The 21,949-nt window shown below is 38.0% G+C and overlaps 1 protein-coding gene across 3 annotated transcripts in view; it reads right to left on the bottom strand.

Annotated features, from left to right (window-relative positions):
* Window positions 1–21,949, bottom strand: part of lrch3 (leucine-rich repeats and calponin homology (CH) domain containing 3) — a 30,645-nt gene that overhangs the window by 2,257 nt on the left and 6,439 nt on the right. The window contains exons 2-20 of one of the 3 annotated variants that reach the window (XM_053500253.1): window positions 17,578–17,722; window positions 17,342–17,468; window positions 16,669–16,774; window positions 15,662–15,798; window positions 13,505–13,614; window positions 12,322–12,415; window positions 11,446–11,560; window positions 11,213–11,355; window positions 10,889–10,965; window positions 10,648–10,693; window positions 10,435–10,560; window positions 9,113–9,157; window positions 8,967–9,020; window positions 7,206–7,239; window positions 7,027–7,116; window positions 6,111–6,217; window positions 5,101–5,238; window positions 4,940–5,017; window positions 1,269–4,039 (exon numbers count right to left, since the gene is read on the bottom strand). In XM_053500253.1, the coding sequence (XP_053356228.1) occupies window positions 3,845–4,039; window positions 4,940–5,017; window positions 5,101–5,238; window positions 6,111–6,217; window positions 7,027–7,116; window positions 7,206–7,239; window positions 8,967–9,020; window positions 9,113–9,157; window positions 10,435–10,560; window positions 10,648–10,693; window positions 10,889–10,965; window positions 11,213–11,355; window positions 11,446–11,560; window positions 12,322–12,415; window positions 13,505–13,614; window positions 15,662–15,798; window positions 16,669–16,774; window positions 17,342–17,468; window positions 17,578–17,722 (1,967 nt within the window). In that variant the 3' untranslated portion in view covers window positions 1,269–3,844. Of the gene's footprint in view, window positions 1–1,268; window positions 4,040–4,939; window positions 5,018–5,100; window positions 5,239–6,110; window positions 6,218–7,026; window positions 7,117–7,205; window positions 7,240–8,966; window positions 9,021–9,112; window positions 9,161–10,434; window positions 10,561–10,647; window positions 10,694–10,888; window positions 10,966–11,212; window positions 11,356–11,445; window positions 11,561–12,321; window positions 12,416–13,504; window positions 13,615–15,661; window positions 15,799–16,668; window positions 16,775–17,341; window positions 17,469–17,577; window positions 17,723–21,949 lie in introns of those variants that run through there. The other 2 variants (XM_053500251.1, XM_053500254.1) reach the window with 2 other exon arrangements.

Genomic DNA, 21,949 nt, shown 5'->3' on the forward strand with positions numbered 1-21,949 from the left:
ATGAAGCATGTCTAACATAAGAATAAAACTGAAAAATGAATAAAGTTTAGTCTGGATTGAGAGATAAATGGGGGAGAAAACAGCCATGAATGTGCGGAAAAACCAAATGAGGAAAAGCAGACTAGAAGAGTGGAAGAAGAAAGAACACTCAGTGTTTTTAACCTAAAATCTCTCCACTAGATCACGGTGTGTGTGTGTTTGTTTTACATCATAAATAAAATTTCCACACGTTTACTCTGAACACAGCTAGATCGGAAGGCTTAGTGTGGATGTTAAACTCCATCAATAAATTTAGACAGAAACAATGTTTTTTTCGGAGAATCAAGATGAACTGACACTGAAACATGGTGGAAGGGCGGGGCTTCGAGAGGGGCACTTACTAACAAAGAGTACAAAACATCTATGACTTTGAAAATTTCTAGATGCATGTGTTGATTATTTTATCTAAGGTTTTATTTAGTGCTTTTGGCATACTCTAGTTGTTGTTAGTCTTTCGGCTGTTCCCGGTAAGGGGTCGCCACAGCGGACCATCCGGTCCGCACATACAAGCTTGCCATGGGTTTTACACAGGATGTCCTTCCTGACGCAACCCTCCCATTTTATCTGGGCTTGGGACCGGCACTGCATCCAGTGGCTTGCGTACCTGAGTAGTAATACTAAAATGCAGAGCATTTTAAACAAACAAACAAACTTACTTTTAAAGGTTTGTACAAATAGCAGAGTCAGATAGGCAAGTTTAACACCTGAATGTTTAGCATTTCTTTACACTTCCCCAAATACTCCTAAACTCTACAGGAGAATGCAAAAGTTTATAGATTTACTTAGACGTTCTCTCACGTTTAAGTCTCCTTCTGTTTCATTCAAGTTAATTGCTGCAAGTTTGAATTTGTGCTTTAAAATGTAGCCACTTTAAATGTTGATGCTTGATGAAGTTTAAGAGTGACCAGGTTGGAGTGACAGAAGAAGTGGAGAGAGATTAGGATGAATAACACTGGAGTAACAAAGCAGCAAAGGAGCCAGAAACCTTTGAAGGACGAGGATTCAATTTTATTGTAAAAAATTTGGAAGAGTGATAAACTTAAATGATTATCAGAACATTAGGCAACAGTGTGAAGAACCCCACACACACACAAATACTGACTTAAGTTGTTTAAACCAGTGGTTCCCAAACATAGCTCCCTTTAAGTGATCTTTTAAGTCAAATTTCCTTTTACTGCATTAAAATACTTAAGGAACGCGATTAGCTTTATACACTAGAGATTGACGGTGGTACCCAGGCTGAGAGGTTTAGTCCAGACCCCTCATCCCAACATCCTATTTCCAGTGGGTCCTGGGTCTGCTCTGGAGTCTCAGAGCACTGGAACATGCAAACAAAGTAAAGACTTGTAAAGATCCCTGACTACCTCAAGGAACAGCAGAAACAAGTTGTTCCCAGATTGTCGAACGTCTCCAAATATCAGAGAGTAAGCCCTGCATCTCTGCACAGGAACCTCATTTGCACAACCTGTACTCAAGACCCTATAGCCATGTAGCCTGACTGAGCAACAGACCATTAATGGAATTTTCCTCGTAATCAATAAAATGTCTGTCTATCTATTTCAGCCACAAACTGAGCTCTTGCGTTAACACCACAGACCAGTACAGCAACCTTAATCCTGCAATAGTTAGAAGTTATACTTCTGTGAAACTCAGGAACAGGGTACTCTACGCTCACAGTAGGGGCCACCTTTGATCAACAGATCTAAGAGGGGAAATTTGACAAGTGGGAGCACGGTGGCCTCACACTTCCAAGGTTAGAGTTTGATTTGCATGTTCTCCCTGCTTGATGGGTTTCCTCTGGGTACTCGGGTTTCCTCAAAGAGTCCAAACACATGGCCCACAAAAGTTTCCAAATCAATGCCCAACAAAAGTGGATTAGGGTTACAGCCTGATGACTGGGTCACTTACATAACCAGGTCAGGCTTGACCAGAAATCTTCCCATCTTGTTGGTTCACAACCTGCAAAATAAAATGGTTGGAGCTAGTCCTTGGGGTGGTGTTCACTGGTGTCAAATTACCAGGCCACGTATGTAAATTGCTCAACCTCAACCTGAAATAGCAATGTGGTGGCCACAATGCCTGCAAGATTTAGGGTGGACCTGAGCCAGGTGGTGGTGAGCGGGATACTTTTGTAACCTATCGGAAGTGTCACTGAGCCATCATGTAAGCTCTGTGACCTACAAGACTAAGAGTTGAGCCAGTATAAGGGGTGGTCTAAACAGACAAGTGTCTTTTAAACTTAGCTGAGCTCAGCCTGTAATGGCAACATGAAGCCACAGGGTCAACCACCTGCGAGATGAATAATGTGGTGTGCACAGGCAAGTGTCTGGTGACTGGACAGTAGAGCTCAGCCCAAAATGGTAATCTAAAGCCATATTGTGGGCTCATCACGAGCAAGATTACAAGTGAAGCTAGACCAAAAAATGGTGTTCACGGATAAACATCAAGTGACTGGATCACTCTTGTGACCAGGTCAAGCTCGCATGCAATAGCAACATGGAGCCATCATGCGGGGTCAACAACCTGCAAGAGCATAGTATGGTAGTAAGGCCAAAACTTGTGACTGGGCGGTCAAGTGAAGCCTGTAATGGCAAAGGGGAAAACACTGGTTTAAACTATAGTACCCCATCATCATATGATCTTAGATCATCTCCCATACAAAAACACTTATTTATTTCGGTAAGCTATGTTCTAGCTATCTAATTAACTTACAAAGTTACAGATTATCTATTTCAACAATCCTTTTTATTAACAAAAGGCCTCATTTTCTCAACCCTGAGACCCAGAATACATTATTGCAGATTAAAAACAATCACTACTGTATACTGGCAAATGTGCACCACTAAAAGCAGCCAATAAGAAGCTCAGGAATAACAGCAGCATTTCTCAGCCAAGATTTCAGCAAATCCACTCTTTGGAAGGAGATTGTAAAAATGTTTAGATGTGAACAGGGGCACTTAGTTTTAAAAATACATGGCTACTTCCTTTAGGTACTGAGAGGTTTACAAACAAGTCTGAGTCTACAAACAAGAACCGTTTTCCCCGCCCACACCATCAACCACTAGAAACTAACACAACTTATTTTTTTAAAAGATGATTACATTAATAAATTAAACATAAATTTGAACTTGTATTCTAGGTTTACACTAGAAAGTAACAAGTTGCTTGTAATTTGCTCTTTGTGGGCGTAGCCTGCACAGCCTTTTTTAAATTTCTTCTGGGAAATACTAGAAGCTATGTAAAGCTTCTAAAGCTAACTAGGGGAAAAAAAAAATTAATCAGTGTTAAAATTGGTGGGTTTATTTCTATGGATTTGTTCTCAGATTAATTTTCGGCTTGAAGGCCGAACTATCTCTGCTTTACTCACACCGAGACCAAATGAGAACTAAATGCACATAACTAACATTCCAAATGGGCGATGTTGCTACCAAACTGGACAGATACCTGATTTGTGTTTTAGTGTTAATGTTGGTTATTAGTAAAGAAAAAATTTGAATCTTGTTTAAAGACATGAACAAACTAATGTTAAAAAATATTCTTGGTTGAGAACTCAGACAATAATGTAACCATTAGCTTGTGCTGTTTATCATTCTAGTCAGTTATCTACTAAACTGTTGTGCTATTCAAACTGATCATGTGGGCCATGATCATTAGATAATTACATGAGAGGTCATACCCTGAATTTAAAGGTAGGGACTTTATGGCCTTCGCAGGAACAAGCTGATGATTGTCTTGTTTATTAGTGCAGATATTAAACATTTTGTTTCAGTGCAGAAGACACACACTGTATGTGTATGAGCGCTGATTAGAAACATGGCACCAGGTGGCAGTAGAGAGCACACAATATAGACATGAAGGACAGGTAAAAGAGCGCAAAGCCAGCCAGATGTGCTGGAGGAGATGGACGCATAGGGGGCGCTAGTGAGAGCAAAGCTTCAATCAGCCTGTATAAACAGAGAGCTTTGCCCTCCAACACCTCACCAACTGAACACAGACGTCCCTTCAGTGCAGTTATGTATAGGGGGAGGAGTTATGGAAACATGCAGGGGGAGTAGTTATGAAAAAAATAATAAAGCATGAGAAAATAAAGCATTGAAAATGAAAAAAAGGTAAAAAATGTTATAGGAGATGAAAAGGGAGAGAAAAAGAGAGCGTTAATATTTGAGCTACATTAGCGCTGGAGCATTAAAGCATGATAAGATTAACGAGGTTTATTAGAAGAGCAATTACAAAAAAGAAAGAACAAGATTTTACAAACGTGAGAAGAGAAAAGAATTAAGCTTCTAAGAAAGTAGATCTACAGTAAAACACTACCCAATTCATTTAAAATCAGCAAAACTTTGGTTCCGGAAGTACATTTCTCATTTATCATCTTTATTATCCACATATAATATGAAATGTTGAGTAGAAAAAATAAACTAAATTAAGATGAATAAAAATACTAAGCACAATATAAAAAGCTACGAGATAAATCCTTTAGCAGAATAAAAAGAAATTCTTAAAGAAGAACCAGCTACAAAAATAAGAAAATCATGACTTTAAGCCTCTGAAGTGAAATAGAACTAGCTAATTCTAGGTTAATTAATGAATCTGTATAAAATTTTCTTCATATGAAATTCTGTATGAAGTCAAAAAACTTTAGCAAACTTTACCACCTAAATTTCTGAAAGATTAATGAGATACAAATTGAACTGTGACCTTCAAATACACGAATAAATGAGAAGACTAGCTGGCTAGCTTTGTTAACTTGATTAACAGATTTGTAAGCCGCACAGGTTCAGGATCAATAATTCGCCCCTTCAAATACACTGCTCAGTTTCTTTTTATCCTCTGGAACCTCAGTGTTCTGATGTTGTTTACAGAACCATTATTTTATTATTATGTATTTTTTTAAACTTACCTGAGGAACACCGATTTTACGACACGCCTCCAAGAAGTTCTCAACGTTCCGTCGACATTTAGCCATAGTCAGCTTGGGCTGAAAAGAAAAAAATACTGTTAAACATCCACAGACAAAAAATGGAGGAAAAGAAAGAAAAAAAAACATACAGCATTACTGACCACTGCAGGTGACGGCACGTGGATGCTGGGGACCGAGCGAGGCCGCACATGATTGGCGAGATGGCACAGCACCACCCCATCTGTTAGCGCCGCCCCCAGGTCATTAGGCAACGAAACTTTTAGCCGAGACTCAATGTTCTGTGGTTGGAAGAAATTACAAATTAAGCTTTTAAGCAAACTACTCTAGTGTAAATATTTTTTCTCTTATTAATTAATTAGAAATATAGATGGGAAAACCCTGAGAAGGTTCTGAACATGGGTGTTTCCTGTCTCTTCGTTCTGATTGGTTAGGAGAATGCATTTCCTTAAAGGGGCATTCGAGGGCGGTTCATTTATAGCTACAGAAGATTAACACAAACATTTTAAAAAAGGAGTATATGTGACCTTTAAAATTCCAAGTGACTGGAGCAGCCAAACTAACTTTACAGCATCAGCAGTAACACATGTCAACTTTAGATCAACACATGCACATCACTTGATAAACCTATACGGCTAATTCACCAACTCTAAACAGGGAAATATAAATCTCTCGTCAAAGTCTGCTTACCAGCTTGTGACTAACAAAAAACATGGAGGCACCTCTGCAAATCGAACGCACAGAGATAACGGTGTACTTCAACACTGTATTCGTATCAGGTTATACATGTTAGCTAGCTCGCTTTGCTACAAAGCTGAAAATTAAACGTACAAAGGTGTAAATAATACAGCTGGTTAATAAAATCTGTTTTATGTGACTGGTCATTCTATGCAACTGGTAACTGAATGATGGCCTTAAATACCAGCAGGTCCACAACACGAGAGGAAGTGATTGTTTAACTTTGTGTGGAAGTGATGCTGTTTGTGAACAAAAGAGCAGCTATAAAGAGAAGATGAATAAAATACAGATGTTAAAAAAAAAAAATAAGCAGGAAGTTTGAGAGAGCGTGTGTATGGTGTGCGTGAAGATAATAAAGGTTGTGTTTATGCTATAAATTGACATATGCTTTTCTGGTTAGAAGCTGATGGAGAACCTTTCTGAGCTGTTCCACCAGTTCAGCTTCTTCTCCTGTGAGTGCTGGAGCTGGTGATGGTGTTGGAGTCACGTCATCCTGCTCCGACCTCCCAGCTCTCGACTCTCCTACACACACGCACACACACGCACACACAAACACACACAGTAACCAGTCATCTTACCATGTCATTTATTTTTCCTGTAAAAAAAGGAAATCACATTACATACAAAATACCCTATCAGTTTCTTATAAACTCTCGAAAAAATTGTCAAATAAAAAAAAGGCCAATAAAATATATTTTTAATAAATCAAAAAAATTATTTATTCTTAAGTTAGTCTGATAAATGTCATTTGTTTGTATGTAATCATCAATATCCTTTTTTATAAAGTAGATGTTTAGTTTTTATATACACATTTTTTTCATTATTATTTATATTTTTGAAATATATGTTTTTTACATACATCTTACTTAATAAAATCATTCCTGAACTTATTTCTTTATTCTTTCTTGCATACTTTTAAATCCTTTTATTTATTTATTTATTTATTTATTTATTTAAAAATATACTTAACAAATGGAGGGGAAAAAGCAAAAGATATGAAAGTTATATAATAAAAAATAATAGTTAATAAACAACTTTTTAGTGATTGGAAAAAAGGGGGGAAAGAGGAAAATAGTAAGATTGATTTTTTTATTTTTACAAACAGCCACACAAATTGTTTAAAAACTTTAGTGTCATTCCTTTTTTTTTCTTATAAATATTTATATTTTTAAGATTTTATGTACTGAAAGCAACTGCTCTGATGATAAAATTTGGAAACAGACAAAAAAATACAATTTAAAGTTAAATAGTTTTTATAAACAGATGAATATCTTCCTGTATCCTCCCACTGCTGGACTGCAGAAGCGTCAGTGAGCAGGTGCAGGCTTTACCTCGTTTCTTCTCCTCCCTCTGACTGAGGCGGTACAGGAAACTCTCTGGACGCGACGTGGCTCCGCGGCAGGAGGTCGGGACAGCAAGAGCTGTTTGAGACACGGAGTAAGCAGTCAGAGAGATGTATTGATCGGGGTTATTCAAAAAGATAAAACAGAGACTGTTTTAAAACTCTTACCGTTCGAGGACAGCGAGGCGTGATCTTCCCCCTGCTGTGATATTCATTGATTTTTTTTATGGGCGAGAAAAAGTTAAGATCAATTTGAATTTCACGGTAAATGATCAACACATTATTTTTCACTTTTAATCCCATTTCAGTGTTGCAAAAATATTTAGAAACAGCCTGGACAGACATCTAGGCAAGAAAACTACAGAGGAAATCAAAGGAGAGAAAAGAAAAAAGTGTTTATATGCGTGCACACACATGTGTGTATAGGTGAAGGAATCAGATTTTTTCACCTGCTTCTGAGGACTTGGCCTTTTCTTTATAGTGTTGGTGTTTGTGTCTATTTCAAATGCCATTACGGGCTCAGATTCACTCTGACACAAACATAAATATAGACAGAGAGAGAGAGAGAAAGAGAGAAAGAGAGGAACAGCACAGCAGGAAGGAAATCTTTAATGCAGGAAGCAGGGGGGGAATAAAATGATGCAACAGGAGTAGGTACAGTAAGCATGTTAGCATGCAGGGGGGTGTGGACGGGGGGATATGATCTGAATGATGTGCATGGAAATAAAATGCAGAATGCAGTTTAGTGTGAAATGTTGTGAGTAACGCTGCACAAAGAAGACGGGAAGTAAATAAAAGGAAGTTAAGTTTAAATGAAAATGTTGAAAAACTTAGTGACTTCTTTAGGCAAAGTCTATTATAATATTTCTTCATACTAGCAATACTAATAACATAGTTAAATAAACACATCCCTAGGTTATTAATTATGTTTATGCTTCTCTGGGTTAAAACATACATAAGTGTAATGCGATAGACTTGTTCTCCAAAAAATTATTGCTGTTGACTTTAATTAAAATAAAGTCAGCATTAGCTAGATACCCGAATTAGCCTGGATAAAACGAGCTTTCTATAAAAAGATTTTTTTTAAAAACTTTGAAAAAATGCTTATATGGAAGCGCTGCTAAACAGGGAGGCTTCAGACTGTGTATTTGGGTTTTCGGTTACGTCAAGTAGAACAAAAGTTACCATTACTTTTATAAAGGGTAAATTTTGCAGCTACCGAAATATGCGAATGACGTTGCAAAAATGTCCAACTCTAAAAATGATCATATATATATATATATATATGTCATAGAAAAAACTAAAAACAACAATAAGAACATGTGATCATGTGTATCTGTTTAATTACACATGTTTAATTCAAAACCTGTTCCAAACGGTTACACCAAACAGCTCGTTATTAAATTGACAGTAGCGGAAGACCTATTAGATTTACCCAGCATGCATTCACCGCTAGCAAGGAATGTATTTTTTTTTAATGCTCTAGTTCCTCTTCTTTCACAGTGTCCTTTGATCTTTGCTTTGATGTTTGTTTCATGTTGTAACCAATTATGCAAAATATACCTCATACAGAATCAACTGACAGAGGATCGGTTTCATAAGTAAACAGTTAAAAAAAAAAAAAAATTATATTATATATATATATATATATATATATATATATTTTAAAACAATCTATCAAATGCTTTTGTGAAAATTAAAATCATCCTTATTTTGATTTTATTCTAATGAGGTATGAGACGGAAACGTACACTAGATCAAGTTATGCGCGAAAATAATAAACTGTATAAACATGAATAGTGTGTTAATTACATCACTAGAAAGACGTGCATGTTCGGAGGACGTACTCCCTGCAACGATCCATCCCTAGTTAGAGTTCAGAAAATGAATACAACGGGAATAAGGAAGTCAATTCTGAACAGCACTTACCACCAAGAGGGCGGAGTCATCCGTATGTGTGGAACGTCTGGAAGGGTACAGGCTCTGTAAGTCGAGAGGGTGGAGAAATGTGTTATTTAGGGGAAAAAGTTTAAAAAGAAGGCAAAAATGCGGATTTAAACACAAAGCCATCTCACCTCGCTGTCTGTAGGACTGACCTTAGGCGGACTCTGAGCTGACTTCTGCTGGAAAAAGTAAAAAATAAAAAAATAATCTTGTTAATCATGCTGGAGATGAACAAACAAAGGCTTAATTTTTTTAAGACCAGATTAACTACTGTGAAATGTTACATATCCTTACAACAACTAGATGAAACTCAGATTTTTATTAATTACTGCTCCATTAGGACATAAGTAATAGCGCTCTGTTAAAGGAGGAAGTGTAAGTGTGTGCCATTTTCAGCTCTCGGTAGTCATGGAGTTTTGTAATGAGTAAATTCTGTATGTAAACTACAATATATATTATACAGCAGTCAGTCCTATAGCTTTATAGAGGTTTAACTATATGTATGAGTGGGCGTGTCCCAGGTGTTGTCCAGTGGTTAATGACACTAACTGTGTGTCTCAGCGTGGGTGAGAGTAGGTCTGTACGGTCTGCAGTACTGAGGAGAGAGCAGCTGTCTTGACAAAACCCACATTCACACCCAGTCACAGAAGCACTTTCAGCAACAACACACATCTGATAACGTTATGGCGTCTTAAACAACACGCCGTCTCTGCACTAATCCCTTCTGAATCGCCTCTGAACCGGTCGTGTTGAATTCCAAAATCTCTCTCTTATCCCCATCAAGGGCACTACTTGTTGTGTGGAACAATGCATTGTACACTCTACACTACAGAGTGCACTAGCTTTTCTTTGAATGCTACATAGGGTTCGACCTGGGAACCAGGAAGTTAATGGAGCTGATATTCTAAAGCTAAAAAAGTGGTAACATAAAGTTAAGTAAAGTAACTCAAATTCTTAAGACGTCTAGATAACACTTATTGAGGGCGGAGCAAGACTCAAGAACCTACACAGCTCTCGACCAGTCCTATATGCAAGTGTAACTGAATGAAATCAACACAGTAACCATCAACTCTGGGTATTGTTAATTATGAACACGGTGACGTACAAACACGAATATTGTTGCCATGGTAACTAAAATAGCTCTAGGTTTGGCTGCGATGAGGAAAACTGAGATCAAGTGGTCAGACTGTGACGACTGTGAGGTTATTTACAAGCAGTTAGCAAAGTATCTAGCAATGTTCGCTAATGATGATCATAATAATGTGGCATTGGAGAGAAGAGATGACTGTTTCTAATTTGCATACTGTATTAATTTGCATAGTTACAGATCTTGGCTTTGTTAATAAGTTGAAACCCGTGTAGAGATGTTCCTGGGCCTTTTTATTTCCTTTTTTTGTATAACATACATATTAAAGTACATATTAAAGTTCTAATGTACTTAGATTTGTATTACCTTGACGTAACTCCTCACAGGGTCTCTCTGTACTCCTCGCGTCCTCTGCCTCTCCTCTTCGTACCTCTGAGCTGCGAGCTGAGCCTCCCGCCGCATGCGCTCCACACCGCCGCCAGAACCTGGCCGCTAACGCCCCCATACACACAATAACAGTATAAATAGGATGTTTTTTTAAATAGATTTTATTCAATAATAATAAGTTTATGAATTTACCTGACTGTGAGACGGAGATGACAATGTCCCGACTGTATCTGATATGCTGCAAAAAAAAAAAAAAAAAAAAAAAAAAAAAGTTTGCAATTCAGTGATTTCTCATAAACTTTGTCACAGTTACTATACTGTTCATGTCTGTTATGGCAACAAGCAGAATGTTAGGCTGTGAGAACACAATAAAAAAAAATAAAAAAAAAAAGAGTATAATTTCAATGAAACATTAATATGCGTGTGTGCGTACCGGTTGTGTAAAGAGCCGTAGCGTCTCGAATCATCATTTCTTGCATCTCTGGGGGAACCTGCCTTCACCGGTGAGCCCTGAAAACAATATCATATTTATTAAAAAAATAAAAAAAATTCATTAGGTAAGTAATATAAAGAAAGTTAAACACGTCTTTTATTTTGCTTATACATATACTTATTTACTTTTACAATCGATATGAAGTCTTATTGGTGTAAATACTGTATCCTGGGGTACGATAACTTTTGCACCCACAAGTCCCACTCACACTTTTGCTTCTAATGCAAAATTCAGTGCAACGCACACAAACACACTCACACACACCTCTCGGATAATTCGTTTCTCCATGTAGGCCATAAACTGAGAGCTGAGACTGACTGGCTCGCGTCCTCGACTCCGCCCATCCTCCTCCTCTTCCTCTCCTGTACAGCTGTCAATAAAGTCGATCTGGTCGAGCTCCGCCTCCACTGGAGGAAAATGTACATATAACTTAGCAATACGAAGCAGAAATAGCCAAGATTTTTATTATTAAAAAAAGTTTAAATAAAACATCTTACATATTCCGTTGGCTAAGAGCGACCCCGTCTTGTGCTCGTCACGCTCTCGTCGCTGCCTTTGGTCTCGGGTCAACTCCGCTACTCTTAACGACAGGTCCGACAGCTCGTCCGAGGGCTGAGAAAAGAGACAAGAAGGCAAAACTATGTTGTTCATGGTTTTTATGAATAGTTTTTTCTTATCCCATTGTTTAGAATTTAGATGAAAAAAACATTTACTGCAAACTTTTCAGACACCACAGACATAAAAAATTCAATATACTATAAATAACTAACCAAATTACGTAAGTAAAGAAATAAAAAGTACTGCTCAAAAAACACTTTACACCCATACACACACAATGAAACTAGCATTCCCTTAATGTTTTTTTATCACGATATAAATAAACAAACTTTTTTTATAAATTAAAATAAAGCCATTGTTGGTTATTTACTTATGAGACCTATACATTAATTCATAGCATAATATACATGAATTAAATGATTTTCACCTCATTAAAGCTCTTAGGTTTACAGTTTTGTAGTTGAAATTATTTCTTTCTCCCACAGAAACAGGCAACAAAATAAAAATTAATAAATAAGTAAAAATTACAACAATTTATCTGATAACATGCTGTACACTATACTTTTTAATAAAAAATAAACTGAAATTAATTAGCTCTGATATCTTTTACAAAATGAAAAAAAAGTTTAGAATTTCAGCAAAATATAACCTGTTCTACCTGTGCAAAATATTTTAATAACTCGCATTAAACAATAATTAAATAAATAAGGGGGCGCTTGGACCCCTTCACCAAATTGCTTGTATTGTTACATTTATATTTATTATCATTATAACTATTACTACTATTGTTTAATTAAAATGATAAAGTGACTCACTTCATTGCCTGACCAGCGCTTGTCTCCACTGTCCACGCTGTTAAACCCTGAGTCCAGAGCTCCATACGGCCGGCCAGGATAAAGTTCATCCACACTAACAGACAGACACACCCACACATACATGAGTCAGATACACCTGGATGGATTACACAAGTCAAATTCTAGCCATAAGACAGATTTTGTTATTGTGGTCCTGAAGCTCATGATGCACATCATTAAAGAAAAGAATTTCGCTTCTCAGGTGTGTCGTGATATTTCTGTTTATTATGTGTTACCTCTTTTTTTTTTATACAGCAGACATCAGTAGGAGAGGTAGCAGCATACAGAGCATGGAGTTTGAGAGTTTTTAAAAAGCTACGCTAATCAGAAAGAAGCTTTATCAATTAAATTCTGACTTGTGCTATTGATGGTTTAACTGTTTTGTCTCGTATCTTCCGCTCCACACTCCAGTCCAGCAGGAGGCAGTAATGTACCTCGCACTTGCAATATCAAAAGAACATAAAGACGAGCTAATCTTGCAAAAGAATGTATTTTCCAAGCAGGAGGAAACAGTTTGGATTTTCTGTGAAACCTGCAAATTCTGAATCAATAACTGACTTCATTGAATTGAATCGACTGAAATTATCAATTTAATTACAAATTTGATTTAATCACATAACTCTAGCAATTACTTGACATGCGTTCTCGCTTCTAACTAACAATGATAAAATGATAAATATTAAAATATGTTAATTAATAAAAACATGGGAAATTATACCTTATACTATAGACCTTATTTTAACCCTTTACATTGACTGATATTGCTATGTCATTTTGTTTGGGTCTACATCGTTTCGTTGAGGCTCTATCATATCACATCGTATCGTCTTGCGCCTATCAGATTCCTCACTGCTCTGCGCCTTCACCGTAATGCTACATTTTTTCCCTCTTCACATCTCCTCCACCATCAGTGGCGGAATCTCGCACCTCTGCATGCCGGGACACAGTCTGTTACATAACACTCAGCTAGCACTTCTAGATTTATGACCCCCCCCCCCCCCACATCCCCCATGCTATCACCACACATGCACCACGAATTCCTGCAGTGTTTTCACAGAATCAGACAGACAACCCCTCACATCAGACACTCGGTGTAATCGTCTTACTTCGGTGTGGATGTGTCAATGTGTGAAATAAATCTCACCAGGAACCGTAGACCGGCAGTCTCCTGTCGTAATCCGAGAGATCTGGAGGAATTTTACACGCTTCTATGTTCAAATACTTAAATATGTGGATCTTTCCTTTGATGCAGATCTACACACAGAGAAAGAGAGAAAGAGAAAAAGAGAAAGGGGAAAAAATAGGAACTTATTTACTTTTATAAATACTTAAAGTACCTACTTAAACACTTGCATACTCATTTATATATGAAGGGTGCTAAAGTCAAACCTGGACTTGTGACTGGTGAAAAAGCGATTGACATTTACAGAAGACTTCAAGCAAATTACGGTGGTGAGACTCGCAGTAAAACAATTAAACGATGCAAATGTTTTAAAAAAGGCCGGACGCCTGTGCTTGATAATCCAGGCCGAGGTGGCTCAGTCATTCCCGTGAACATTCAGCGAGTGGAACTCCTGATCCTTAAAAACCAAAGGATACCTTGTGGAAGAGACACATCTGTACCGGAACTGTACACACAGTCATTCACCAGCACCACTTGCACATTACAGGAACTCGGCTGGGAGTTATTGCCACGTCCCCGTACAGTCCTGACCTCGCTCTAAGACATTTCTACGTTTCAGACGTGAAGCTCAGTACTCACTCGCTCAGTGCATTAGTGTAGGATTATATAAAGAAATCTGCACAATGAAAAGTCTCAGTTTGACTTGAACACACCTCGTACTTATCAATACGTAAATGTTAATAGATGCATTTACAATTCTACATATACAATTTGTTATTTACAACCTTTTCTCTACTTAAATGTTTTTACTTAGCCACTTGTATGAATATTTACCTACTAAAATTTCTCATTTAGATACTTGATCATACACTTATTTACTCACACACATCCATGTTTTTCTATTTACTAACCTAGTTACTCATTTAAAAGCTTGCCTGAATGACTATTTAAACTTTCAGTCACTAGCCTATGTGACATCACATGCCGTCATCTCCAACTAACTAAATACACATAAGCTACAAAACATTACCATGTACTCACGAGACACTAGCCATGTGGTTTCAGCTCTAACACCAATCATGGAACCATGGAATCAATCATGTGAAAGTGTTTACAATTTACCCCCACACAACCTACGATACCTCACACATTGCTACGAATTGCCCTGAATGGTTATGATTCAACTCCAGACGGTGCAGAACTTCATCTCTCAGGATTACTAGCAATAAATAACAGCTTAGCATACCACCTAGGGCTGGATCTCAACTTGCTTTGTCCTCCCTATTCAAGTGCACTACTGTACAGTGTTGGTGGAAATAAAGCGCTGTATCTCCGTACTTAGTGCACTACATGTCAATTTGAAAGGCGGGTTAGCTAGCTAGCATGGAAACGCCATCCAATGTAGTAGCCTCCCAGCAGAACTGTGGCAATTCCTAAGTAGAAATTCTGACAGTTCAGAAATGTTTGTAGGTAAATAGTAGCAGACCGTGGCATACTTGGCATATTTTCTTACCTCTGTCACTCAAACAAGGAAACATGAATCATGACGAAGCCCAGAACAAACACCACAATCACTCAGCAACTATGTGTTCAAATTAGTCGAGTGTGCTTGAAATTTTTTGCATGTTTTTTAACGCTATGATTTCTACTGAAATGCAGCAAGGTGCAAAAAAGTACCTGATGGTCAGCCTGAGATTTCCTACCATCTCAAAATCATACCTGTTCACGATCAAATTCAGGAAGGTGGAAAACCCGTAACTTCCTCACACATTTACATAACTATTTACATAGACGCTTACGTACTTTATCTCTTTTCTTTAAAAAAATGAATAAATAAATAAAAAGAATTGTTGTACCTACATGCTAACTTGTATACACAAATTTTATTACGTAGTTGCTTATATCCCCATATGCTTATTATACTTTACACACATCCTTCCTTACTGGAACTACTAAAAGATACTGTACGCACTTACATATTTATCTACTATACTTGTTTTTTCTAGACTTATTATTCTACATACATACTTAAACACTTGAACTGTATATATTTATGTACTCATTCGCATGCTTATCAAAACCTCATCAAATTTTTACCTGTTTCTGATTTCATTATTGGACATTCAACTAAACCGGGAAGTTAATGTATATAAATTTTTTTGTGTGCGTGACAAAGACCTGTGCAGGTGGGCTCTGGAGGGGGTTGTTGTCCAGCACGATGCTCTGCAGGTGGCGGAGGTTGCGGTAACACACTGGGATGGACGTCACCTTATTACAGGAGAAATCCAAACGCACCAGAGGAAGCTCCGCCAGTTCTACATCGAGAAACATTAATGTCACATTTAGACACCTTCATTTTATTCAAGTTATAGAGATATAGACACTAGTCCTGACGTGTCTGAAGATACAAAACATCAAATAAGAATGAATCGGAAACAAAGATGGACAACAAAACAAAAAATATATATTTGTTAACATTTACGGCAGATGGTCAGAAAACTAAGCAGCGACTTTTAATAATAACCATGTAAATATTTATAAAGTTTACAATCACACACAGCTTTATTGTAGTATCATCATAAGAGAACAAATATTAATAATGACTACTGTCCTAGTTTTTAAAATGTAAGATTATTGAATAATTATTTTTTAATCTAAGATCAAGGTGAAGCTAATAAACACATAGCTAACAATAAATATATTTATAAACTAACATCAATTTAACCATCTAAAATAATGATACACATGTTAATTTAATACAATGTTTATTTACAGACTTGTTTATAAATTTGCCTAAATTATAAATTAACCTCTCATCAAATTATTCTATAAATGTTAAGTTTTTAATGTACCATATTTAAGGGAAATTAATGATAAGTAAATTAAACATAGAAACTTTTGTTAGATTCTAAAAATATTAGAAATAATAATCCTGGAAAAAGTTTAATAATTAGATAAAGTTAATTAAATGAAATATCCAACCAAATAACTATGTTTTATTTAAGATTATAAAAGTTCTAAAGTGTCAATTTTTTTCTACCACAATTCTTAAAAACTATCTAAAAAGTATTGGCACTCAAATTTTGTAACTCAAATTCCTCCCTGATTACTTTATAAAGGGTGCCAATAATTCTGGAGCTGTCTCCAAGTGTGTGCGTGTGTGCATGTGTCACGTGCGCTCTAACCAGAAGGCAGGCGAACCAGGTGGTTTCGGCGGATGTTCAGGTCTCTCAGAGATTCGAGTTGGCCGACCTGGGCAGGTAACGTCTGAATCTCATTACAGCTCACGTCCTGGAGAAAGAAACACACAGTGTGCGTGAGTGTGTGTGTGTGTGTGTGTGTGTGTGTGTGTGAGAGAGAGAGTATGTGTGAGTGTGGATGGAGGGAAAACGAAGTAGGAATAAAACCACAGACAGAAAGAACAGAGGAAAAACTACGCAATCGTTCCCAGCTGGTGGAAAAAAATGCATCCTGTCTCGGGAAGCAGCGCAAACACTAAAACTGAAATCATTTGGAAAAAAATATATAGTTTTAATATTATAATAAATAATAATGATAATGATAATAAATAAAAATAAATAATTAGTATGATAACGTAATAGAAATAAGTAAAATATATTAATGAATATGGTTTTAATTATAGCAATTTACGTAGAAAAAAACATTAATTATTGAATATTTTATTGTCTTTTAAAATACTTGTGTTACAGTAATCTTCTGTTAATATTACAACTTGGGCATTAAATTATTAGTTAATTAAGCGCATGCACGTCTACGCGGTACACGTGAGTTAGAGTAAGTGGTACGCAGGGTCTAGCGGTGCGTGGGTGTGGTTTTAGAGGTCACATGACCACCCACCAGTTCGGTGAGCTGTCGGAGTTGGCCGAGCTCTTCGGGCAGAGACACCAGCTTGTTGTTGCAGGCGATCAACACCTTGAGTGGCAGACTGCACAGGTAGGCGGGGAGAGTGGACACCTGGTTACGACTGTGAACACAAACACACACACAAACACACAGGGGTGAGAACCTTTCCTTTATAGACACGCCCTCACGTGTCACACATGATGTTATTTTTGTGTGTGTGTGTGTGTTACCTGATGTTCAGGTAGGTGAGGGCCTGCAGGTTGACCAGACTCTCCGGTAGAGAGCGCAGGCAGTTCTGGTACAGGTTTAGATTCTCCAACGACACGAACATACACACCTCCACTGGCAGCTCGGGCAGTCTGTTCCGCGATAGATCTATACACACACACACACACACACACACACACACACACACAAACACCACCACAATTAATTATAAAAATATAAAAGTGGATACTAATTAAAATCATTATTTTTGCGTTCAGTAATTTTTTTTATGTTTTAATCCAATTGACATTTAAGGACAATGATTTTTCACACAACAGTTAAATTTTTACTTTATAAAAGAAATTATATATATAATATTAAGAGTCATGTTTATATATATTATTTAAACTCTATCATCAAAAAACAAACCAAAGGAGGCAGTTCGGCCAGAAAAACAAACAAAAAAAATTAAGACTTAATGAGTTAATTTATTTCTTTTACAAATAGCTAATGAAGAATTCAGTATGTTTTTACTCATTTACTTAACTGCCAATTAATATCGAAAAAATTTTATGTTTATTTTAGAGCTGTTTGAGATTTTAAGAAAGAATTACCAACATTTTAAAATGCAAACTCACTCTATAATTTTTATATTTAAATAGACATTTCCCTAGAAAATATTTAAGCCAAACAAACCCTCACACCCCATTTCACACACTAGGATAGTCTCCTGTTTTTGGGGGGAATTAAATAGATCCCAGGATGAGACTCTGCAGCGAGAGACAGCATCAGGGTTGAGTTAGGTGTGCGGTGTGTTTTCCCTTTGTTCAGGAGGGTCCAGGATTTACGAGCCGTCACTGGATATTTCGCCTCTTCTGCGCTAGCTCAGGTGAGCGCTCTGATCACACACATGAGCCGCAGATGTGTTGTATCTACTTCCACACAAAATCTTGGGATAGTCACGCGAACACATACGTTATGTGATATTACTGCACTGCCACGATATCCGGAGCACACAAAGCACAAGAGCGATCATGCCCTGAAAGCTCCGCCCCCTTCATTCATCGCTCACCTGGTGATCTGGCTTAGTCTGACTACGAACTATCAAATCCCACACTTTACAAAACCATAAATGATGGGTTAAATGTGATGTTTTTTCCTCCTCTTCGACACTTTAAGCAGCACACAACCATTAGGATGTCGGCCATTTGGACATTACAAAATAGTTTACTTTGTTTGTGTAGGTTTGCAGTTTCTACTGCAAAAACACCTACAAATCCTACAAGTGCAATAGGCAGTTACTATGACTTTTCTTTTAACATGAATCGTTCAACCATGGGCATGATTTTAAAGAACACTGTACTGTGATATACTATGTACAACCAATTGTGTTGGTATCCGAATACCTACACAATGTTTGTTGGACTTATGAACAAATTGGACTTATGAACGAGCTCTCGGGATAGAACTGGTTTGTATGTAGGGGTCTTGGCTGTACTAGAGACACTGGGGACACTGGATAAACTAGAGACATTGGGTATAACGTAAACTGGAGACTGTGTGTGTACTAGGAATAATTGGTTGACAGGAGACACTGCGTATACTGGACTCAACTGGCGACACTTTATCGTTATCCTGGAGACAAATATAATGGGTGTATGGGAGACACTGAAAATACTAGAGACAGATATACTAGGTGGAAAAATATATACTGGGTACACTAGACTCCACTGGGGACATTGGAGACACGTATACTGTGTATACTGGAGCACTGGATATACCGTAAACACGTATACGGAAGACTTGTACATCGGGTACATGGAGACACTGGGTATACTGGATTTAACGGATTACCCTGGGGATCCAGGTGGGAAACTGGCACATGTACAAGTACATGTGAGACTATGTGCATATTAAGTGCACCAGAGACAGTGGGGACACCGGAAAGCCACATACAGACACTGCAACACCTAAAATGCAGTAAAGTGTATTTTTCTTTATGGCTTTATGACTCATTTGATTCTTTTGTGGATTTGTGGATTTTATGATGGCTTTTCCAGCCAGTGTGGATTTATATTTATAGCAGTGCAGCTGTGTGGAGATCCGGCAGGACAGGAAGTGCAACTCGCTGCGCCATCTAACCCAGCCAGAGGACACAATCAGACTTTCTGTTATCCCAAATCTAATCTTTTACTGTAAGAAACATAACTTCATTCCTAACTCTTGCCTTCTCCTCTGATAAGCTGAGGGGTGTCGTGTCTGCACATGCTCAGTACCGCGATAATCTCCTGACGATCTGGCTTCTGTTCTGTCTGTGTTCTACTCTCCCTCTGATGCCACGGGGTGCGTTTCGCTTTTTTGTTGGACATCGCAAGAAATGCAATCTCTTTGACGTCTCTGACTATGCAACAAAATACCAAACCTAAACACGCTATTCAGAATCAATGAGTTAAGTTGAAGTTGTTTACAGGCTAAAAAGTTCTTTGTGTTCCGAGTCAGGTAACGCGTCAGAGGCAGGGTTTTAAAAACCTGGCAGAAACATTTCAGAATGTACATTTAAATCTACGTATAATAAAACCCCTAGTTATACTGGTTACACTGGAGATGCTGGGGATTCCGAGACTTTGTGTGTAATGGGGTTCCTCGAGATTCTTGGGATGCTGGAGACATGTATTGGAGACGACGTGTGTACTGGGGAGACTGGGTATGCTGGAGAAAATTGAATTGGTAAGTAGAGACTGGGGTCCTGGATACACCAGCAGTCCTGGAGACTATGCGTGTTCTAGAAACTATGTCTTTAGTGGGGATACTGGGTATACTGGAGACACTAGGGCACTGGATACACTGGGCAAACTCAAGACAGTCAGGATACCAGGCATGTGACACTATGTGTGTACTGGAGATACTAGAGACACATTTGAAATCCTGGGGTCCTGGAAACACTGGGTGTACTGGAGACTATGTGAGTTCTGGGGATACTGGGTATACTGAAGACACTCTGTAACTAGAGACACTGGGGTCCCGGGAGAGACACACAGAGTGGAGTTTGTCTAGTTACTCATGATTCTGGTCAAGTGAGATTTTCTTGCATGATTTTCACCTGGCTGAAGGACAGGACCAGGTCCAGTATACCAAGTGTCTCTAAGACATGTGTACTGGATACTATATGTATACTATACTTTAGACACTAGGTAACTAGAAACACTGGAGTCCTGGTTACACTGGGTGTACTGGAGACACGGGATAACAGAGACATGTGCCTTGAAGACTACATGTGTACTGGAGACATACTGGGTATCCTGGACATGATTTTGTCCTTCAACCAGATGAAAATCGTGACCGGAATTACGAGTAGCTAGGAAGCACTTTGGCCGTAGACAAACTCCACCCTGTGTGTCTAACGCTCACATGACTTAACACATAAAGGTACTTAAAGGTACAATAAACATGTACAACGTAAACCCAAGCTGTACAATTAGCCTGAAAGACACATAGAACATGAAGAATTAAATAGCTGTCTTTACCGAAAAATGCCTGTTCGGGAAAAGTTTGGACACGCCTCCAGTCTGGGGCGTAACCAATTTCATTACACAGCTTTAGTTAGTAACTAATGCGGGTCCTTTGTTTAGCACGGCTAAACAATACACTGTAGATCCTGGGGGCGGAGCTTTGTGAACATTCTAATCATGAGACGTGATTTTACGTAACGCACCTGTATGTTTGGAGTTACGCCTGAGATCTGATTATCGATGTGCAGTATCGAGATCAAATCCTCACTGCCTATTGTTAAAACAGCCTGAATGCTGCTTCAACCGTCCCTGGTTTAAACCACACCTGTTTTAAATAATCAGTTACACTCCACAAAGAGAATTGAAATCAACTGCAGAGAATTTGAATGTCATTTGACCTTTTGAGGTAAACTCGCTCTTAACACTTTAAACTCAGGGCTTCAGGGAGCATAAGGGAAAGAGAAAGAGAGAGAGAGATAAAGGGAGGGAAAGAAAGAGAGAGAGTGAAGGAGAAAGAGAGAGAGGGAGGGAGAGAGAGAAAGAGAAAGAGAGAGAGAGAGGGGGAGAAAAGGAGAGGGGGAGCAGAACCTAATGAGACTTTACTCTTCTTTTGTTCACGATAAAAATATCGGCCTTTTATAACGACCTTATAAGAAGTCACGTGTTGTGAAACGAGAGAACGGTGTCACGACTGCTTTTTTTCTTCCATTGTTTAGCAAATGTTTACAGTTTTCCTGAATACGTCATGGCATAAAGCGTTTATATGAAATATGAGCTCAAGATTCAAAAGAGAAAAGTAACAAACAAAAAAACAATGCATTGTTTATGTGTGGAAGAAACGGCGAGGCCAGTACATGCGCGCACAAACACACACACACACACACAC

This window comes from Clarias gariepinus, chromosome 7 (assembly GCF_024256425.1).
Source record: "Clarias gariepinus isolate MV-2021 ecotype Netherlands chromosome 7, CGAR_prim_01v2, whole genome shotgun sequence".
NCBI classification, from domain to species: domain Eukaryota; kingdom Metazoa; phylum Chordata; class Actinopteri; order Siluriformes; family Clariidae; genus Clarias; species Clarias gariepinus.